The sequence below is a fragment of the Tachypleus tridentatus genome, chromosome 13 (genome assembly GCF_004210375.1).
Source record: "Tachypleus tridentatus isolate NWPU-2018 chromosome 13, ASM421037v1, whole genome shotgun sequence".
In the NCBI taxonomy this organism is placed as follows: domain Eukaryota; kingdom Metazoa; phylum Arthropoda; class Merostomata; order Xiphosura; family Limulidae; genus Tachypleus; species Tachypleus tridentatus.
Genome location: NC_134837.1, coordinates 182,609,425 through 182,625,297, shown reverse-complemented (window position 1 = coordinate 182,625,297; position 15,873 = coordinate 182,609,425). Strand labels below are relative to the sequence as shown.

General features: G+C 29.1%; 1 protein-coding gene across 36 annotated transcripts in view; it reads left to right on the top strand.

Moving 5' to 3' along the window:
- The window catches only part of LOC143238536 (cell adhesion molecule Dscam1-like), an 80,566-nt gene that overhangs the window by 61,451 nt on the left and 3,242 nt on the right, over positions 1–15,873 (top strand). For 26 of the 36 annotated variants that reach the window (XM_076478849.1, XM_076478851.1, XM_076478852.1 and 23 more), the window contains 3 exons: positions 3,496–3,681; positions 6,884–7,033; positions 9,525–9,661. In XM_076478849.1, coding sequence (XP_076334964.1) covers positions 3,496–3,681; positions 6,884–7,033; positions 9,525–9,661 — 473 coding nt within the window. Of the gene's footprint in view, positions 1–3,495; positions 3,682–6,883; positions 7,034–9,524; positions 9,662–9,863; positions 9,899–15,873 lie in introns of all 36 variants that reach the window. The other 10 variants (XM_076478860.1, XM_076478858.1, XM_076478855.1 and 7 more) reach the window with 1 other exon arrangement.

Here is a 15,873-nt window from a genome sequence, read left to right as displayed (position 1 = left end):
ATAAATGAGCAATCTATAGCAGTAATAAATCATAATAGTTATAATAATAATAATAACATAATAAAAAACAGCTTAGAGACATTAGTCAGGCCTAGTAGCTGCAAATAACAAAGGGCTCTGTCTACAATCATTACACTTAGTCATTTGAAATTGTTGGCATCTCTGTGTATGTTAAATCTGTTTTTATTGTTTAAGTTGTGTTACATTTGGAAATGTGAATGATAGTGTGATTAAATCCAAACAGTTTAGTGTAGAATATCCTGCTTGTTAAATAACATCTGGCATCAATGTTATTTATGCCTGTTCTACCATGGTTTTAAAAGTGAATGTTGAGCTTTGGCTATGTGCGCAGCTTTTCAAGTGCAGTGTGGGAAGTGGTCACAGTAAAATAGAAGACAGGTAGAAAGATGTCATTTTTTGAAATACATACAAGTCAATCGCTGAACTTGACAAACTGTCATTCTTTGTATTAAAGCTTGATTTTGGTTTACACATTTTGTTCTATAGCCACAAGTTTGTCTTGTTTTTCTGACCAGCAGAAGAGCAATTCTATTTTTGTAAAAATTAAATTAACCTACTCTTTTTATGCAAGTAGTTTTTGAGTTTGTACCAATCAGTAAGGTAGAAGTTGGTTGGTATTAGTACCAGACATTAGTCTAGAGCAGTGGTTCCCAACCTTTTTTATGCCCCGCACCCCTAAAAATATTTAACATGTTCTTGCACCCCTCACAGTAATTATTTATTTAAGAATAAAGGTGAAGGTGGCCAAAACAAATGTTATCTCGCACCCCTGGTTGGGAACCACTGGTCTAGAGGTTGATCAGATTTTGTATCAATCACTAATGTAGAGATTGACTATACCTTTCAGGAACCGTTTTGCCATGGGTACCCTTTACAGTGCATGACACAAAGTTTTATGAAACTACTAAACTTTTACATTATTCCAAGTAGTGTAGCAAATAATCCATATTTTAATCATATACAAGTTTTAAGTTCTTAATTCTATCAGGAAATATTTGCAAAAATCCTGCATTTTCCCTAGTGTGATGCACGACACACATTCTCTAGGTATGTTCTCTCTATTTTATCCCTTACCCCTTCAAAATGTGCAAAGTTAAACGTAAATTACTCACTACAAAATTTTCATTCCTCACACAAACAATATATTGTTATAGATTTCAATTTATTTTGGTTACAGAACTATCGTAGAAAATCAGACCTCTCATGACATCCACCTGTCACTTTTTTTCATTCAGGATTTGTTAATAGTTCTCTCGTGTTTAATTATACATTGCTTATAACTAATGGAAAACCAAGGTTTTCATCTGTCAAATTGTGTATTGTATAGCTTTGTGCTCTAAACAAATGATCACCAATTTCATTCAAAGTACAAGCTGCATTTCAGTGGGAAAGTTTGACTAGCTTGGATGAATTTGTAATGGTTCTTGTTGCATAGTTAGAAAGCTAAAATTTTGGAAGTTCAGGGATATTGTTTGTTCATTGCATGCTATTAAAAAGCAGGGTTAAATATCATCAGTGATCAACAGCAAGAAATGAAGATTTGGTATTACTTTATCTCTTGTTTTCAATGTTTACTTTTTATTTATTATTATAAATTAGAAATAAAATGTAAAAAAGGCTTAGTTAAGAATAAATTAGGTAAAATTGATGATAATGAACTAAGAATGGTTTCACGAGATACACATGCAAGTGGCTCGTAGATAATGGAATTCGATAGAATAATGCGAGTTGCATGTTCCTCAACTGATTTAAATTTAGTGATGTGAATTGTAGTTTAACACACTTTAAAGGGGAATAAAATAAAATTTAAATATAAGTAGATGTATACCGTGAGTTTAAAGCTACTTAGAATAAATTAATCTAGTTTCATCTTACAATTTGAAGTCTTTCTGGGAAGGGGAAAAAGTTTTGTTTTTTTTTGGTTACAAGGTAGGTCAGATTGACTTATCCCATTTAAAGATAGGGTTGAGAAAATGTCAGTTTTGTTGAAAACAAACTTAAAATGTATTTCGGAGGTTTTTCAGGAATTACACAAAGAAAAGGAGATTTTTGAGATAAAAGTATTTTTAATCTTAAAAATGATTTTTTTTTATTGTGTAAGACTTGTAACATTAACTAAAAAAACTACCAAATTTCATGAAGATGTATACACTATTGAATATATAAAGTATTAAATCTGTAGGCTTTAAATAGGTACAGAGATCATGTGGACTTGGTCAAGTTTGAGCAAGTCCATATTGGGACAGTGTGGATCCTATCGGTCCACCTTGGCTGTTTCACACTTTAAAGTAAATTAATTTTTAAAGAATGTTTAAAACCCTTATCATTCATATATTTTTCAAGCTTTTTCTTAAACTTGTTTAAATTTACTGCTTCTACAACACCTGAAAGTAACCCATTCCAAAGGCCAATCATTCTGTTAGAAAAGTAAAACTGTCTTAGCCAAATATGACTCGTACCCTGTCAAAATGTGTATTCGTGAACCCGTAGTTCTACTGTTCTTGCTGTTAAAAATGAAAAGTTGATATATTAACACCATCAATTCCATTTACAGTCTTGATGCCTCAGTCACATCCCCTCTAACTTTTTTTTTTTATTGAAATATTGAAAAATATTGAAAAAGTTTGAAATATTTCGACTTCTAGTATGACAACCCATCTGTGCCAGACACCATTCTCATAACCTTTCTCTGAACCCTTTCCAACAATTCAATATTCTTCTTGAGGAAGGGAGTCCAAGACTGAACACAATACTTGAAGTGTGGCCTAGTGACCTATACAATTAAATTATAACCTATTGAGACTTGTATTTACCAGCAACAGTACACTGCTTATCTGACTTTAGAAACTGATTGACTTTTACATCAAGATCCCTTTATTTTAAGGTTATTCCTATACTTATAATTCAAATTATGATAACTCATATGCACATTATCTTGCATTTATTATAATTAAAACGCATCTGATATTTTCCGAACTCAATAAATGGTACATTTTTTATTAATGGTATATATGGTTAATTTTTAACTTTCCAACCAATCATACATACTTTTTGATGTCCTAATTTCCTGGTTCACCAACTTTCTTTATATTCTATAATCTACTAAGTTTTTTCTCATACCAGTCAATTTAAATCACTTAAATTTATGATTCTTTTCTTTAACATAGCAGTATATTGGAGTTTGAACCAATCATTAATAGTGTAGTCAGTAGAGTTTATCAATCATTATTGAAGGAGTTGTTACAGGTTGTATTAAGTAATTTAGAAGTTGATTAGTTGGTACTAATTATTAATCTTATAACTTGTGCTTGAGATATCTACCCTTAGCTTTTATTTACAACATAACAGCTTTTTTGAACAATTTTGTATCAAAAGGTGTTTGCTACATTTAGATGTGTGTGTGTACCTGTGTACAGGGAGAGAGACAGACACACATGATGAATGTGTTTGTTCTTTTCTTCCCCCTTAAAACAGAGTACGTTCTGGAGTATGTGGATACAGACCAGAATAAAAACGAGTTTCATGCCCCAGGAACTCGTAAAGAATATTGCATTGAAGGTTTGGAGAGTGGTCAACGTTACAGCATCCGTGTGGCAGCGTATAACATGTTTGGACGTGGAGATTTTTCCCCATCTTTAGTAGTGATTACTGAGGGTAATGGTAAGTTAGTGTTTCAATTTTTTTTCTCAAAAAAGGAACTGTTACATCATCAACACTGCTTCAATATTTCTGTATCTTTAAATAAGATACTATTCATTAAGCCTGATACTCATTACATGACATTTTACTCTCCCCTCTAACAAAGCAGTACACATATCTATGTTAAAAAAATCAGTATGTTATTGAAACTGTTCAACTCGTTAATGCAAAGATATTCCATGTACTTCATGTATAACATGGAGAATAATGATTAACTATTTTCCTTTTGTTTTTTAACCATGAGCTTAAATTTGACCAAGTAAGTGTAAGCTTAGCTGTTATAATTCTGTAATTATTAAATAAGAAAATTTTTATATGTAATATAAACTACATAACTTTATAATCATTGTATTATTCACAAAGCAAATTATGATAAAGGTTAATCCTGAATTATACTGACACACCGTTGTATTGTTTGTTTTATTGTATTGTGTGAAAAAACGACTAATGGATAAAATAGTTTGAAAGTTGGTAAGAATTTTCTAAACATTTAGTTTCTGTAAGTGATATATATTATACTTGCATATGGTATTTCCAGGAATTTGCACCTTTGAAATTTTAAAAGATTTCATTGTGATGTATTTTTGAGAAAAAACATTAAATTTTCTTTTTATATTTCAATTCCTGGTATTCATCTCTTTCCTTGAAAACATTCCTTTAAAGTTTTACCTTTGTTGCTTTTTTTAAAACAAAATTCAGTTCTACTGTGTTTACAGCCATTTATGTATAATAAAAATAATCACCATATTGAAAGTATAACAAGCGATCTTTATTAAAATTGTTAAGCAGAAAGTTTTATTTAATTAGTTTTAAACCTAGTTTGTATTCATTTCTGTGTATTTTTTGTTTCACTTTACCTCTTCGAACAGTTATTTAAGCCAAAAAAGCATAATGTAGACAGTCTAACAAACAGTATTGGCAGTGAAACAAAATGTGATATGGTCAAATGAAAAATAATCGGAGTGCATGAAAAATATTTATCTTTCTAAAATGACAATACTAAGTTTTTCAAGATTCAAAAACAAGTAGGACTAATTAAAGCAGTAGTTTTTTTAGCAACGTATCACCAAACTTTCATTTGATCACTTTGTTTTGATGTCAACACACGTCTTCAGTGTATAAGCAGCCACCATCCAACAAATGAAAGGTGGTATAAATGTAAGGCACTGCAGACTTAAGTACTTGATGTGCATCTCTTGATTTTCAAGGAGGTGAGATGTACAAACTGAGATTCACTTTGGTGATCTGAGAATGACGAATAGTATGTGTTGAAACACGAAGAAGTAAACCCTTTTGCAACAGTCAAAAGTCATTGTGTTTGTTGACTTGCATTCAAAATTTTATTGATCTAATATTTTATGAATTTAATCAACAATTTCATTCCAAATTTACTGGCATAGTCCAAACTTTAATATTATATATGAGATAATTTAAAAGTAAATAATAAAAGAATACATTTAAATATTGATTTTAGTGAGTCACATGGGATATTGAATGCAGCACTGTTTAAAATTAGATGTTTGTGATGTCAAAATACTAAATCTATAGTTTTGTACAAATTAGCAACTCAAATTACTAATATTGACAAGCTGAAATATAAAATAAGAAACTTGTATCTTTTTATTTTACTGAGATATGACTTATGTTTTGAATCAAATATGGTGGTATTCTTTAACCCTTAAACAACGGGAATGTTCTCAGTAGCAACCTCAATTGATGGCTGCTGTTTAATCATGGGTCAGAGGGCCATGTCATCACATTTGACTTGCATTCAAAATTTTATTGATCTAATATTTTATTAATTTATGTCAATAAGTTTGGAATGAAATTGTACATTATAATTCAAACTTGAATGTTATGTACACATTAATTTCTTAATTTAAAAGTAAATATTAAAAGAACACATTTAAATATTGATTTTAGTGAGTTACATGGTACATTGAATGCAGCACTGTTTAAAATTAGGTAGTTGTGATGTCAAAATACTAAATATAGTTTCCTACAAATTAGCAACTCAGATTACTAATATTGACAAGCTGAAATATAAAATAAGAAACTCGTATCTTTTTATTTTACTGAGATATGGCTTGTGTATCGAATCAAATATGGTGACCCTGTTCAGCTCTTTCCATTTTTTGAAACTGTTCATTATATACACTTCAATATATGGCATGTGAATAACCAATCAACAGCTTAGAATGTCCCAAGAGTGATTTTTCTTGCCACTTTATTCTTTGAAAAGGCTTTCTTGCTCTAAGATCTCAATGAGGTAAATTGTCTTTAATCTGTTTGAATTTTTATATTTTATAAAATTTAAATAATATATTGAGCTAACTAAAAATTAAAGTGGAATTCTCTAGTATCAATGTAGCTATTTATTATTTTTTGTAGTTATATTCAACTGTAAATACAACCTAAAAAAACTATCCTCCATGTGCAAAATTTAAAAAGGCTTAGCAATCTATGTCCAGCAGCAACCGAGTTTAAAGGTCATAGCAAGAAGAGAATTGTTTGTTTTCTTCTTGGTTTATTATTGGTCTATAATTTATGAAAAATGAGTATAACAATTTATTTCTAAATTGTAATAATCTATATACATTTATATAATATATAATAATTGAAATGTGACTGTATATTATAAAATGGGAGTCCCTAAAACATAGCCAAAACAGGGAAGACTAAAGGTCAGTTTTATATTACTAGATAGGTGACCTGAGTGTGGTACACTATCAATGCAAATTATGTAATGTCAGGTAGGAAAGACTGGAAGGTCAATATAATATAAAGTAATTACACACACACACACACACACACACACACACACACACACACCATTATGAAACTTAAGCTACTTAGACTAAACGTGTTTTCATGTTATGTGGTCATTCTAGCATGAAAAGCATACCTAATTTTGTGAATATACACATGGTGTATCAAACATTATGATGAAGATATTTAATGTGTGCAAATGTGTAGATGAACTTGTTTATATTAATTAAATTAAGCCTGTTGTGAAAGGGTTAATCATATGTTTTGGAACATGAAGTAGTTTTACACTTTTATTTTGACTTGTATATAGGTTTTAAACCATTGATATAGTTGCAACATTTTCTTTTTACTATTTCACACTCTTGCTGACCTAAATATATCTTGTTTCTCCCAGCCAGGGTTCCTGGTTATGAACCCATTGTTCACGAGACACCTTTCTACTTCCGTCTGTATTTTGTTATTCCTGTTGTTGCTTCAATCACTGTTATTTTGTGTGTGATTGTTGTAGCTTGGGCTTGTCTGAAGAGGGCACATTACATTGAAGGTTAGTGAGTTTCAAAACACTTGTTTTTTTCTTTGAGAATAATTGTTTATTTCTCTGTAAGCATTTCTCATGTCATAAATTGCATAAAATTTTAAAGGGAAAGTGTATTAGCCCATCAAGGATGTCCCAGCTCCCAACTATAACCATTCCTTACTACTCCCATATTAATCCAATGTTTTCTTAAACTAAGTTATTTTCTGTATCCACTTGAAGGTAGGTCATTCCAAAAGTCAACCACCCTGTGTGAAAAGTAATACTAAGCTGCAGATAACTCCTATGCTGCCAAAATGTGAATTTATGACCCCTTGTTCTATTGTTTTCACTGCTAAACCCAAAGTTTAAAACCCTTAATAATCTTAAATGCCTCAATCAAATCCTCTGTGACCCTTCTATTCTCCAGAGAAAATTTTAAAGACTTTAGTTTGTCCTCAGAAGACAAATCCCACCATGCCAGGTATCATCCCAGTAGATCTTCTCTGAATATTCTCCAACAAATCAATGTCCTTGTTGAGGAAGGAAGCCCCAAACTGCACACTGTTCTAAATGAGGTTTTATGAGAGATCTGTACAATGAAACAGTAATATATTTTGTGTTTGATACTTCTGTAGATGCTACCCAAAACCCTATTAGTCCTATTGCTAGCTACAATACAGATGACTTCATGGATTTTTTTGGTCACAACACCAAGACGGTTTTCTTCAACCTCAGTATTTAATGTATTCCCATTTAAATTGTAACAGTAATATGATCTATGAAAACCTATATGAATAACTTTACATTTTGGATAGTCAAACATCATCTGCCACATATTAGCCCAATACATCAAATGATATAAATCTCCCTGTAAATCTGCAGAATCTCTGATCTGGTTAGTTGGTCCAAAAATGTTAACGTCATCTACAAACTTCAAGATTTTGTTGATCATTCTAGTCAGTATCATTAATATAAATTAGAAACAGCAAAGGGCCCAGCACTGAACCATGAGTTACCACTTGTAACTGTGATCCAATCACATCTAACTTCGTTTATAACTATTCTCTGCTTTTTTTCTACTCTCCAGCCAGTTTTCAATCCAACTTAACATTTTCCCAGTACCCACAGATTTACTTTTTGTGACAAAAAGTGACTCTCAGCCAGCCCTCTTTCATATACAGTTTTTATCCTTTTAACTTCCTTTCTAACCAGCTCTCTTGATTTCCTATAGTCCTTCAAGTCCTTATTGTTTCGAGTAAGTTTGAATTTATCTTTATCCCAAAAATAATCTCTTAAATCATAATGGTTTATTCTGCTCTGTTGTCCCTTTTTTTTTCTCTCTAAAAGAATGTGTTCTACATATATATTAGTTGTTCCCTAAATGGTTCCCACATCTGTTCAAGATCCCCTCCCAATTCATTAGTTTAATCTACAAAAGCCAGATCATGTCTTTTGACATGAAATTGACTTTTCTGGAATATGAAATCAGGGTACTATTCATCTGTGATTCTACTTAACTGCTCACCAATCATAATTGTCATATTTACATCAGATGCTAATATCAAATCTAATATATTTTCCTCTTTTGTAGGTATCATCACCAGTTGGTGTTAAAGTATTCTGAATAATTTCTAAAAACCTATCCTCCTCACTCACTCATTTTTCCAATAAATACCCCTGAAGTCTCCCATAATAATGTTTTCATGTATCATTCTGATCACATTGTACAGTTTCTCATCATCTTCCACATTCTGACCTCATGATCTGTAAGAAATCCTAATTAAGAGATTTTTCCTTTTATATCCACTAACACTAACCAGATTGACTCAACCTCAGTGCTGTTTTCTTTGTTCTAACTCAACAGGACAATTCACTTCTCACATTTAAAGCTACTTCTCCAACCTTTTTTCAATTCTCTATCTAGTAAAATCTGTAGTCTGGTACTTCAGATAATCTTTATCATCAAAATTGTTCAAATCCAACCAAGTCTCTATAATGCCCATATTATCAAAGTTCTGAGTTTCCACAGCTGCTTTAAACTTGTCAGTTTTATTTTTAATACTTTTAGAATTACAATAGTAAAAATTAATAATAGATTTTAAATTACATTAATGTATTATCCTTGTTTTATGCATTTTCCTGTCAATTATATTTCCTATTTTACTAATATCATGGCCCTCACCTGTCTTGCATTTGTATAAATCAATCACCACAGATGAGTTAATACCCCTTGTTGAAGTGCGAGCCATCCATTCCAACAAGATTAACTTTCCCATCAAAATTATCCTAAGAAATTCCTTCAGATATGTCTTAAATACATTATCTTCCAGGCTGTTAGCCCTTTGTCTTTTCTTAGATCCCTGGAAATCCTGTTTGCCAACTGCACTCTTTGTGTACAGAAGTTATAAATTTGAGAACATAAAAGCAATATTTTCATGAACATATAATTTCCATTTTACAGATGCTTCATACAGCATACTTTATTAAAGAAGTTGTGTAAATATATATTCACCTGTAGGGCGAAAAGCACAGTTGTACGTTAGCTACCAGCAACGCCTCACGTATGTTCCTCCCTCAGAGATTTCCCGTGATAGCCGTGCTGTGGACGCTGCTTACGATATTCCATGGGATGTTCCTAATGGAGGGGGCAGCATGGTAATATCATAAACTTTCAACAATTTACTATAGTAGCTAATATTTGGATACAACTTAACAGACCTATATATTTGTTCACCATTTACTGTTTGTCAGAGCAAAAGAATGTTAAAGAGTATATTTTGAAGTAATTGATTGTTGAAGTGGCAAGTGTTTTAGTTTATAGGTAACTTTGATTGTAAAGTTATCTTGTTTGTTACAGATAACATAAATGGATAGAAGAATCAGCATAAAAAGGTAAATCAATAAAAGTGAAACTCAAACTATAGCATGCATGACATTCACTTACATAATCATATATTTTCACACCATCACAGATATGATGTAGGTAATTGAAAGCAATTTCTTCCATATTAAGACTTAAGGGAACGTAATAAATTTTTAAATTTGCACTTTCAAAAACATGGATTTTATAAGTATAAAAACTCTGGAAAAGTTCAATTCTTGTCAGAAAACTAGACACAATTTTACATTAAATTATAAAATATTTGCTAGGATTTTATTACAGTTTGGTATATTTAGATATTATAATGGTATGAGATTAAGATTAGAAGTCAAAAGCATACAGAAACAGCTTTTACCTTTTAATATATATATAGACACAAATTAACCCACACAGGATTGTATAGGATTTCCCCAGGGGACCAACCTCATTCACAATACAGCAAAATTTCCTTCAAAACAACATTTATATAAATGATGCTAACATTAATTGGTACCATTATTGTTGCACATAACAATACAGGATATAAATACCACTGTAAAAAGACCATATAAGCTATAAATATCCTGGCTTAGAGCCATATAGGATAGAAGTAGAGAAAAAAAAATTCAAAAAGGAAGTAAATGTAAGATGGCTAGTATCAGTCATTCAAAAGCAATGTAAACAAGATAGTACAGATGATATTTACATCATCCCAAGATAATACCACAGGCAAGAATTAACATATATCTGTGTGTGTGTTTATAATAATAAATTTTTAAACCATAAACAAAACACATTAAAATTAAACAAAATATGCTGCATATTTTTAAAAAGATCATAAGATACAAGTTACAATGTGGGTTTATTAAATGTATCCAAGGTTTTGAAGGTGACTGGAAGTAAGATCCACACTACGGTGGGGATACACAGTCTATCAGTTTTAACCTCCAGTTTGCTAGTCTTCCATAAGATTAGTAATTAGGAGAGCTAGATGTGGCTGCTCAAGCCCACAACACCCCACATCTATATCAGCATTCACTGCCTCCAGACAGTTGTGGAAAGGTGACTGTTCTCCCAAGTTAAAATAAGAATAAGATAAATAAATAACATTAAAAGTAAGGTTAGTATCATTTGGGGGTAAGTAAGATAAAGGTTAGCATTCCTGCCCCCAATATGGTAGAGGCACTAACTAACATGACATCAGTAAAGTGATAGTTTACTGTTACTGCTGTGCTTTTATATGCAGCTCAAGTTGTACATCTGCATAAAGTAGTGCCATGTTCTTAAATGACCTTATTTTAACTAAAAATAATTTACCTTATTTTACTTTTTGTATTTATTACAGAGCAATTTAATAATTTTATTTACAATATCTATTAAATCCATCTATTTTCATATCAGTGTCAACATTATTAATAAAATATTGTAATTTATTATAAATTTTACAATATCTAAACTGCAAAGTTATAATGTTTATAATAGATGGGTATGGCACATTGGTATATAAGGAGGGTAAACCATAAATTGGAAAATCAATCTTTTCTTTTGTCAAAAATATTCATATTGATATCCTTTTTATCAACTACTTTCAATTTCTAATGCAGAGACACATTATTTAGATTTAGAAATTAACTATTCAATTTTTAATTCTATTGGATAAATGTGTATCAATAACATATTTCAGAATTTATGCTAATTAAATCAGTATATCTAAGTAAAAATATTTGTATTTCCATCAATTTCAAGTTAAAATGGTATAATGGTATAAATATAAAAATAAATATATAAAGTTGAACAGTTAGCTCCCATTGGAACTCCTATCACTTGTTTAAAACCTGTTTATTGAAAAATATAAATAAAATGAAATTATTATAAACTTAAAATATTTTATGTTTTTGGAACTATATTTTCCTTTCTTTTTTCCAGTTCTATACAAAGATAACAATATTGTTCTATTAATGAATTTAAAGGTTAAATATGTTTATGGTATTGTGGTATTGCTGTAAAATCAAATGTTTGAATACTATTTACCTGCTTCACACTCTTGGACATTCTTACATGTTATTTTTACTATCAAAAACATGTCTTTTATTGTTACAACTTACATTTTCTATTTTTTCAAGTAAAATAATAAGTGATTTTATTTAATTGGAAATAAATCTAAATTTAATTGGAGATTTATGTAATTTTGCAATAGCATAAAGAAATGGCAAATCTATTATTATGTTTAGAAAAACGTTTATCAATAAGCTTTAACAAAATTATTAATTACTGTATCTGGATTGATTGACAAGTTTAAAAGTTTGTGTATTATTAATTTTTTATTATTAAGTGTACTAACTTTAATATGGAATATGTGGATCAAACTTCAAACCCATTATATATACGTATAAATTTACATTGATCTTAAGTTAAAAACAATTTAATAAATTCTGTAGAATTGAAACATTTCAGGATTCATCCTTTTACCTTGATTAAAATAACTATATTAGAAATAGTTAGTGAAGACACCAATAGACTTCAAAAAGAAAACTTTTAAATTTTAAAACTAAACATTATATCCTTATGGATTAAACCAAGATTTCAATAATTCTACTGCTTTGAATTTGAGCAATGATTATTGTATTGCTAATTTTTCTGTATAAATAACTTTATTCATAAATAAAGAAAACTGGAGGTAAAGGAAATAATGAATGGGCTAATTTTTTCAGAATTGTGTAATAATTTAGATAATAGATTTTTATACTAGCACTAGTATATGTAAACTATTTTTAAAAAGATTTATGAACTTAATGTTCCCCAAATAAATGTTAATTGATGTAATAGATAAATATAACTTTGGAAATGATCATGCAGAATACTTAGACATAAAATATTGATTACAAGTTAATGATGTTTGAAATTTTGAAAAAGAGATGGAAAGTAAAACCTTCATATTTGGTAATTAATTTTATACATAAAATATTCAATGATTTACAGATTTCTAAAATTACTCATCAGTCTATAAACAATATTTTTCCTTGTAAAAATTTAAGACCTACTGTCAGTTATAAATATGAAGTTCCCATTGGTCAATTAAATGTGTTAGCTAATTTAAATTCAGATAATGTGAAAGTAGTATATTTGTTCATACTCTTCATAAGCACCAATAAACACAAATTGATAATTTAGGTATTATAAAAGACAATATGTGAAATAATCAAAAAAGGAAATAAATACAGAATAGCAACATGTAATAAAATAATCTAAAATCTCTCAAAAATATTGATGAATATATTTTAAAATTTAATTATATTACAGCTTATCCACCTGGTTGATTTTTACAATGGAAATTATATATACTTAAAAAATAAAAATAAAATTCTCATATAAATTTAAAAAACACCATACAGACTTACAATTTAATCAACCAAAAAATAAGATTAAAGAGCTGCAAAAAAAATGTTATAGTTCCTATTGATAAAGCTAACTGACATTAGTATAATTTTCAAAATATTGTATGCATTAATTACAATAAAAGAAATTATTAATACCCAAACTTTTAAACTTGTCAACCAATCCAAAGATACAGTAATTAATAATTTTGTTAAAGCTTATGATAAGCTTTCTTCTAAACATAATTCTTGTGTAGATTTGCCATTTCTTTATGCTATTGCAAAATTACATAAATCTCCAATTAAATTTAGATTTACTTCCAATTCAATAAAATCAATTACCAAACAACTGGCTATATTATTAAAAAAGTTACTTAATATTTTACTTGATAAAATAGAAAATGTAAGTATTAACAATAAAAGACGTACGTTTTGGATAATAAAAAATAAACCTGTTTTAGAATATCTAAGAAAGTACGAGTAGGTAAATAACATTCAAACATTTAATTTTACACCATTATATACCAAAATACCATTAAAAATTTTATCTTTGTTTTAAATTCATTAATAGAACAATTTCTATTAATTACATGTTATTCATGTAGATAACTACATACTTTTCAATAAACAGGTTTTTAAACAAGCTATAGGAGTTTCAAGGGGAGGTAACTATTCAACTTGTATAGCAAAATTATATTTATACTCTTATGAAAATACATTTAAAGTTGAAAACTATGCAAATCTAGATCTTTTTACTTTAAGTTATAGATATATTGATGATTTAGTTAGCATAAAAATTCTGAAGTATGTTATTGACACCATTTATCCAACAGAATTAGAAAGTGAAAATAATTCAATATCTAATACAGATACACATTATTTAGATTTAGAAATTAAGGTAATTGGTAAAAAAGATATCAATATAAATATTTTTGAGAAAAGAAAAGATTTTGATTTCCCAATTTATGCTTTACTCTCCTTACATAGTAATGTGCCATACCCAGCTTATAAACATTATAACTTTGCAGTTATTTAGACATTGTAAAATTTGTAATAAATTACAATATTTTATTAATAATGTTAATATACTGATACAAAAATTAATAATGATGGATTTAATAAAGATATTGTGAATAAAATTATTAAATTGATCTGTAATAAATACAAAAAGTAAAATAAGGTAAATTATTTTTAGTTAAAATAAGGTCATTTAAGAACTTGGCACTACTTTATGCAGATGTACACCTTGAACTGCATATAAAAGCACAACAGTGACAGTAAACTATCACTTACTGGAGACAGGAATGCTAACTTTATCTTACTTACCCCAAAATTGTAGTACCTTGTTTTTTATTTTTAATCTTTTTATGTTTATCTTATTCTTATTTTAACTTAAGTCACCTTCCCACAACTGTCTGGAGGCAGTGAATGCTGATATAGATGTGGGGTGTTGTGGGCTTGAGCAGCCACATCTAGCTCTCCTAATTATTAATCTTATGTAAGACGAGCAAACTGGAGGTTAAAATTGATAGACGGTGTATCCTACTTCCACAGTCACCTTCAAAACCTTGGATCATTTTATAATCCCACATTGTAACTTGTACCCCAGTATCTTTATAATAATGCCTTTGTTTTATATAATTTTAATGTGTTTTGTTTATAACTTAAAAATTTATGACTAATATAATTAATCAGAGGTTGGGATTTGCTGTTTTTAATAGTCCTTCCTCATCATTTTGCTTACTTATTTGGCTTCATATGTATATATATTTATCTTGTCAGTTGACATTTTACTACAATGTGTACCTGTTTTCCTTTACTTTTTTTGGTACAGTTTTCTTAAAGGTCATATTTATAACTAAGTTCTAAGTGCAACTGTAATATTTGCATGTTATTCATACTGTATATAAACCTTCTTTAAAGAAATGCCATATTTCTGTAAGAAAGCTAACTTCAATGAGTAGAGATCATTTACATTAGAAGTATATTTTTTAAAAAATGACAACTAGTTATAAAACTAGATACTCTGTTTGAAACTGTCACCTCAGTGAAACTGGTCAACACCATTGTTTTGGTTTTTAAGTTGTATAATAAAAATAGCAGAAGAAAGAACATACTATGATATTTTCAAACATTTCTAGTACTTATGATTCAGTCATTATATATTGTTATATAATGAAACACTATAGTATCTCATAGCTCTGAGCTGTTGAGATATTTAAAATACTATTTCAGTGAACAATTTGAGTCATCCATATGGAGGAAGTGCTGCCACCTGCCTGATAAATATCACTACATAAGATCATATATAAATATTATTCTATAGGATTCCTGTGCTACTATGTAAGGCCATTTGAAATAAAAATGTTAAAATATATAATTCAACATTTTATAGTTAGAAATATTTAGCATCTATTAAAACTGACATTTTCATAGATACCTCAGAAGTAGTTACTTTTGAAATCATAAGAGAATAGTTATTAAACAGAAAGTTGCATGTTTACCAATGTTTAACAGAAATCAGAGATTTATTTTATTATTACAGCTAATTAAGATGTAAGACAATGTGAAAGTGAGAACAAACATGCTACAATCTGTTATTACTTAACTGACAACTGTATATAAGAACTATG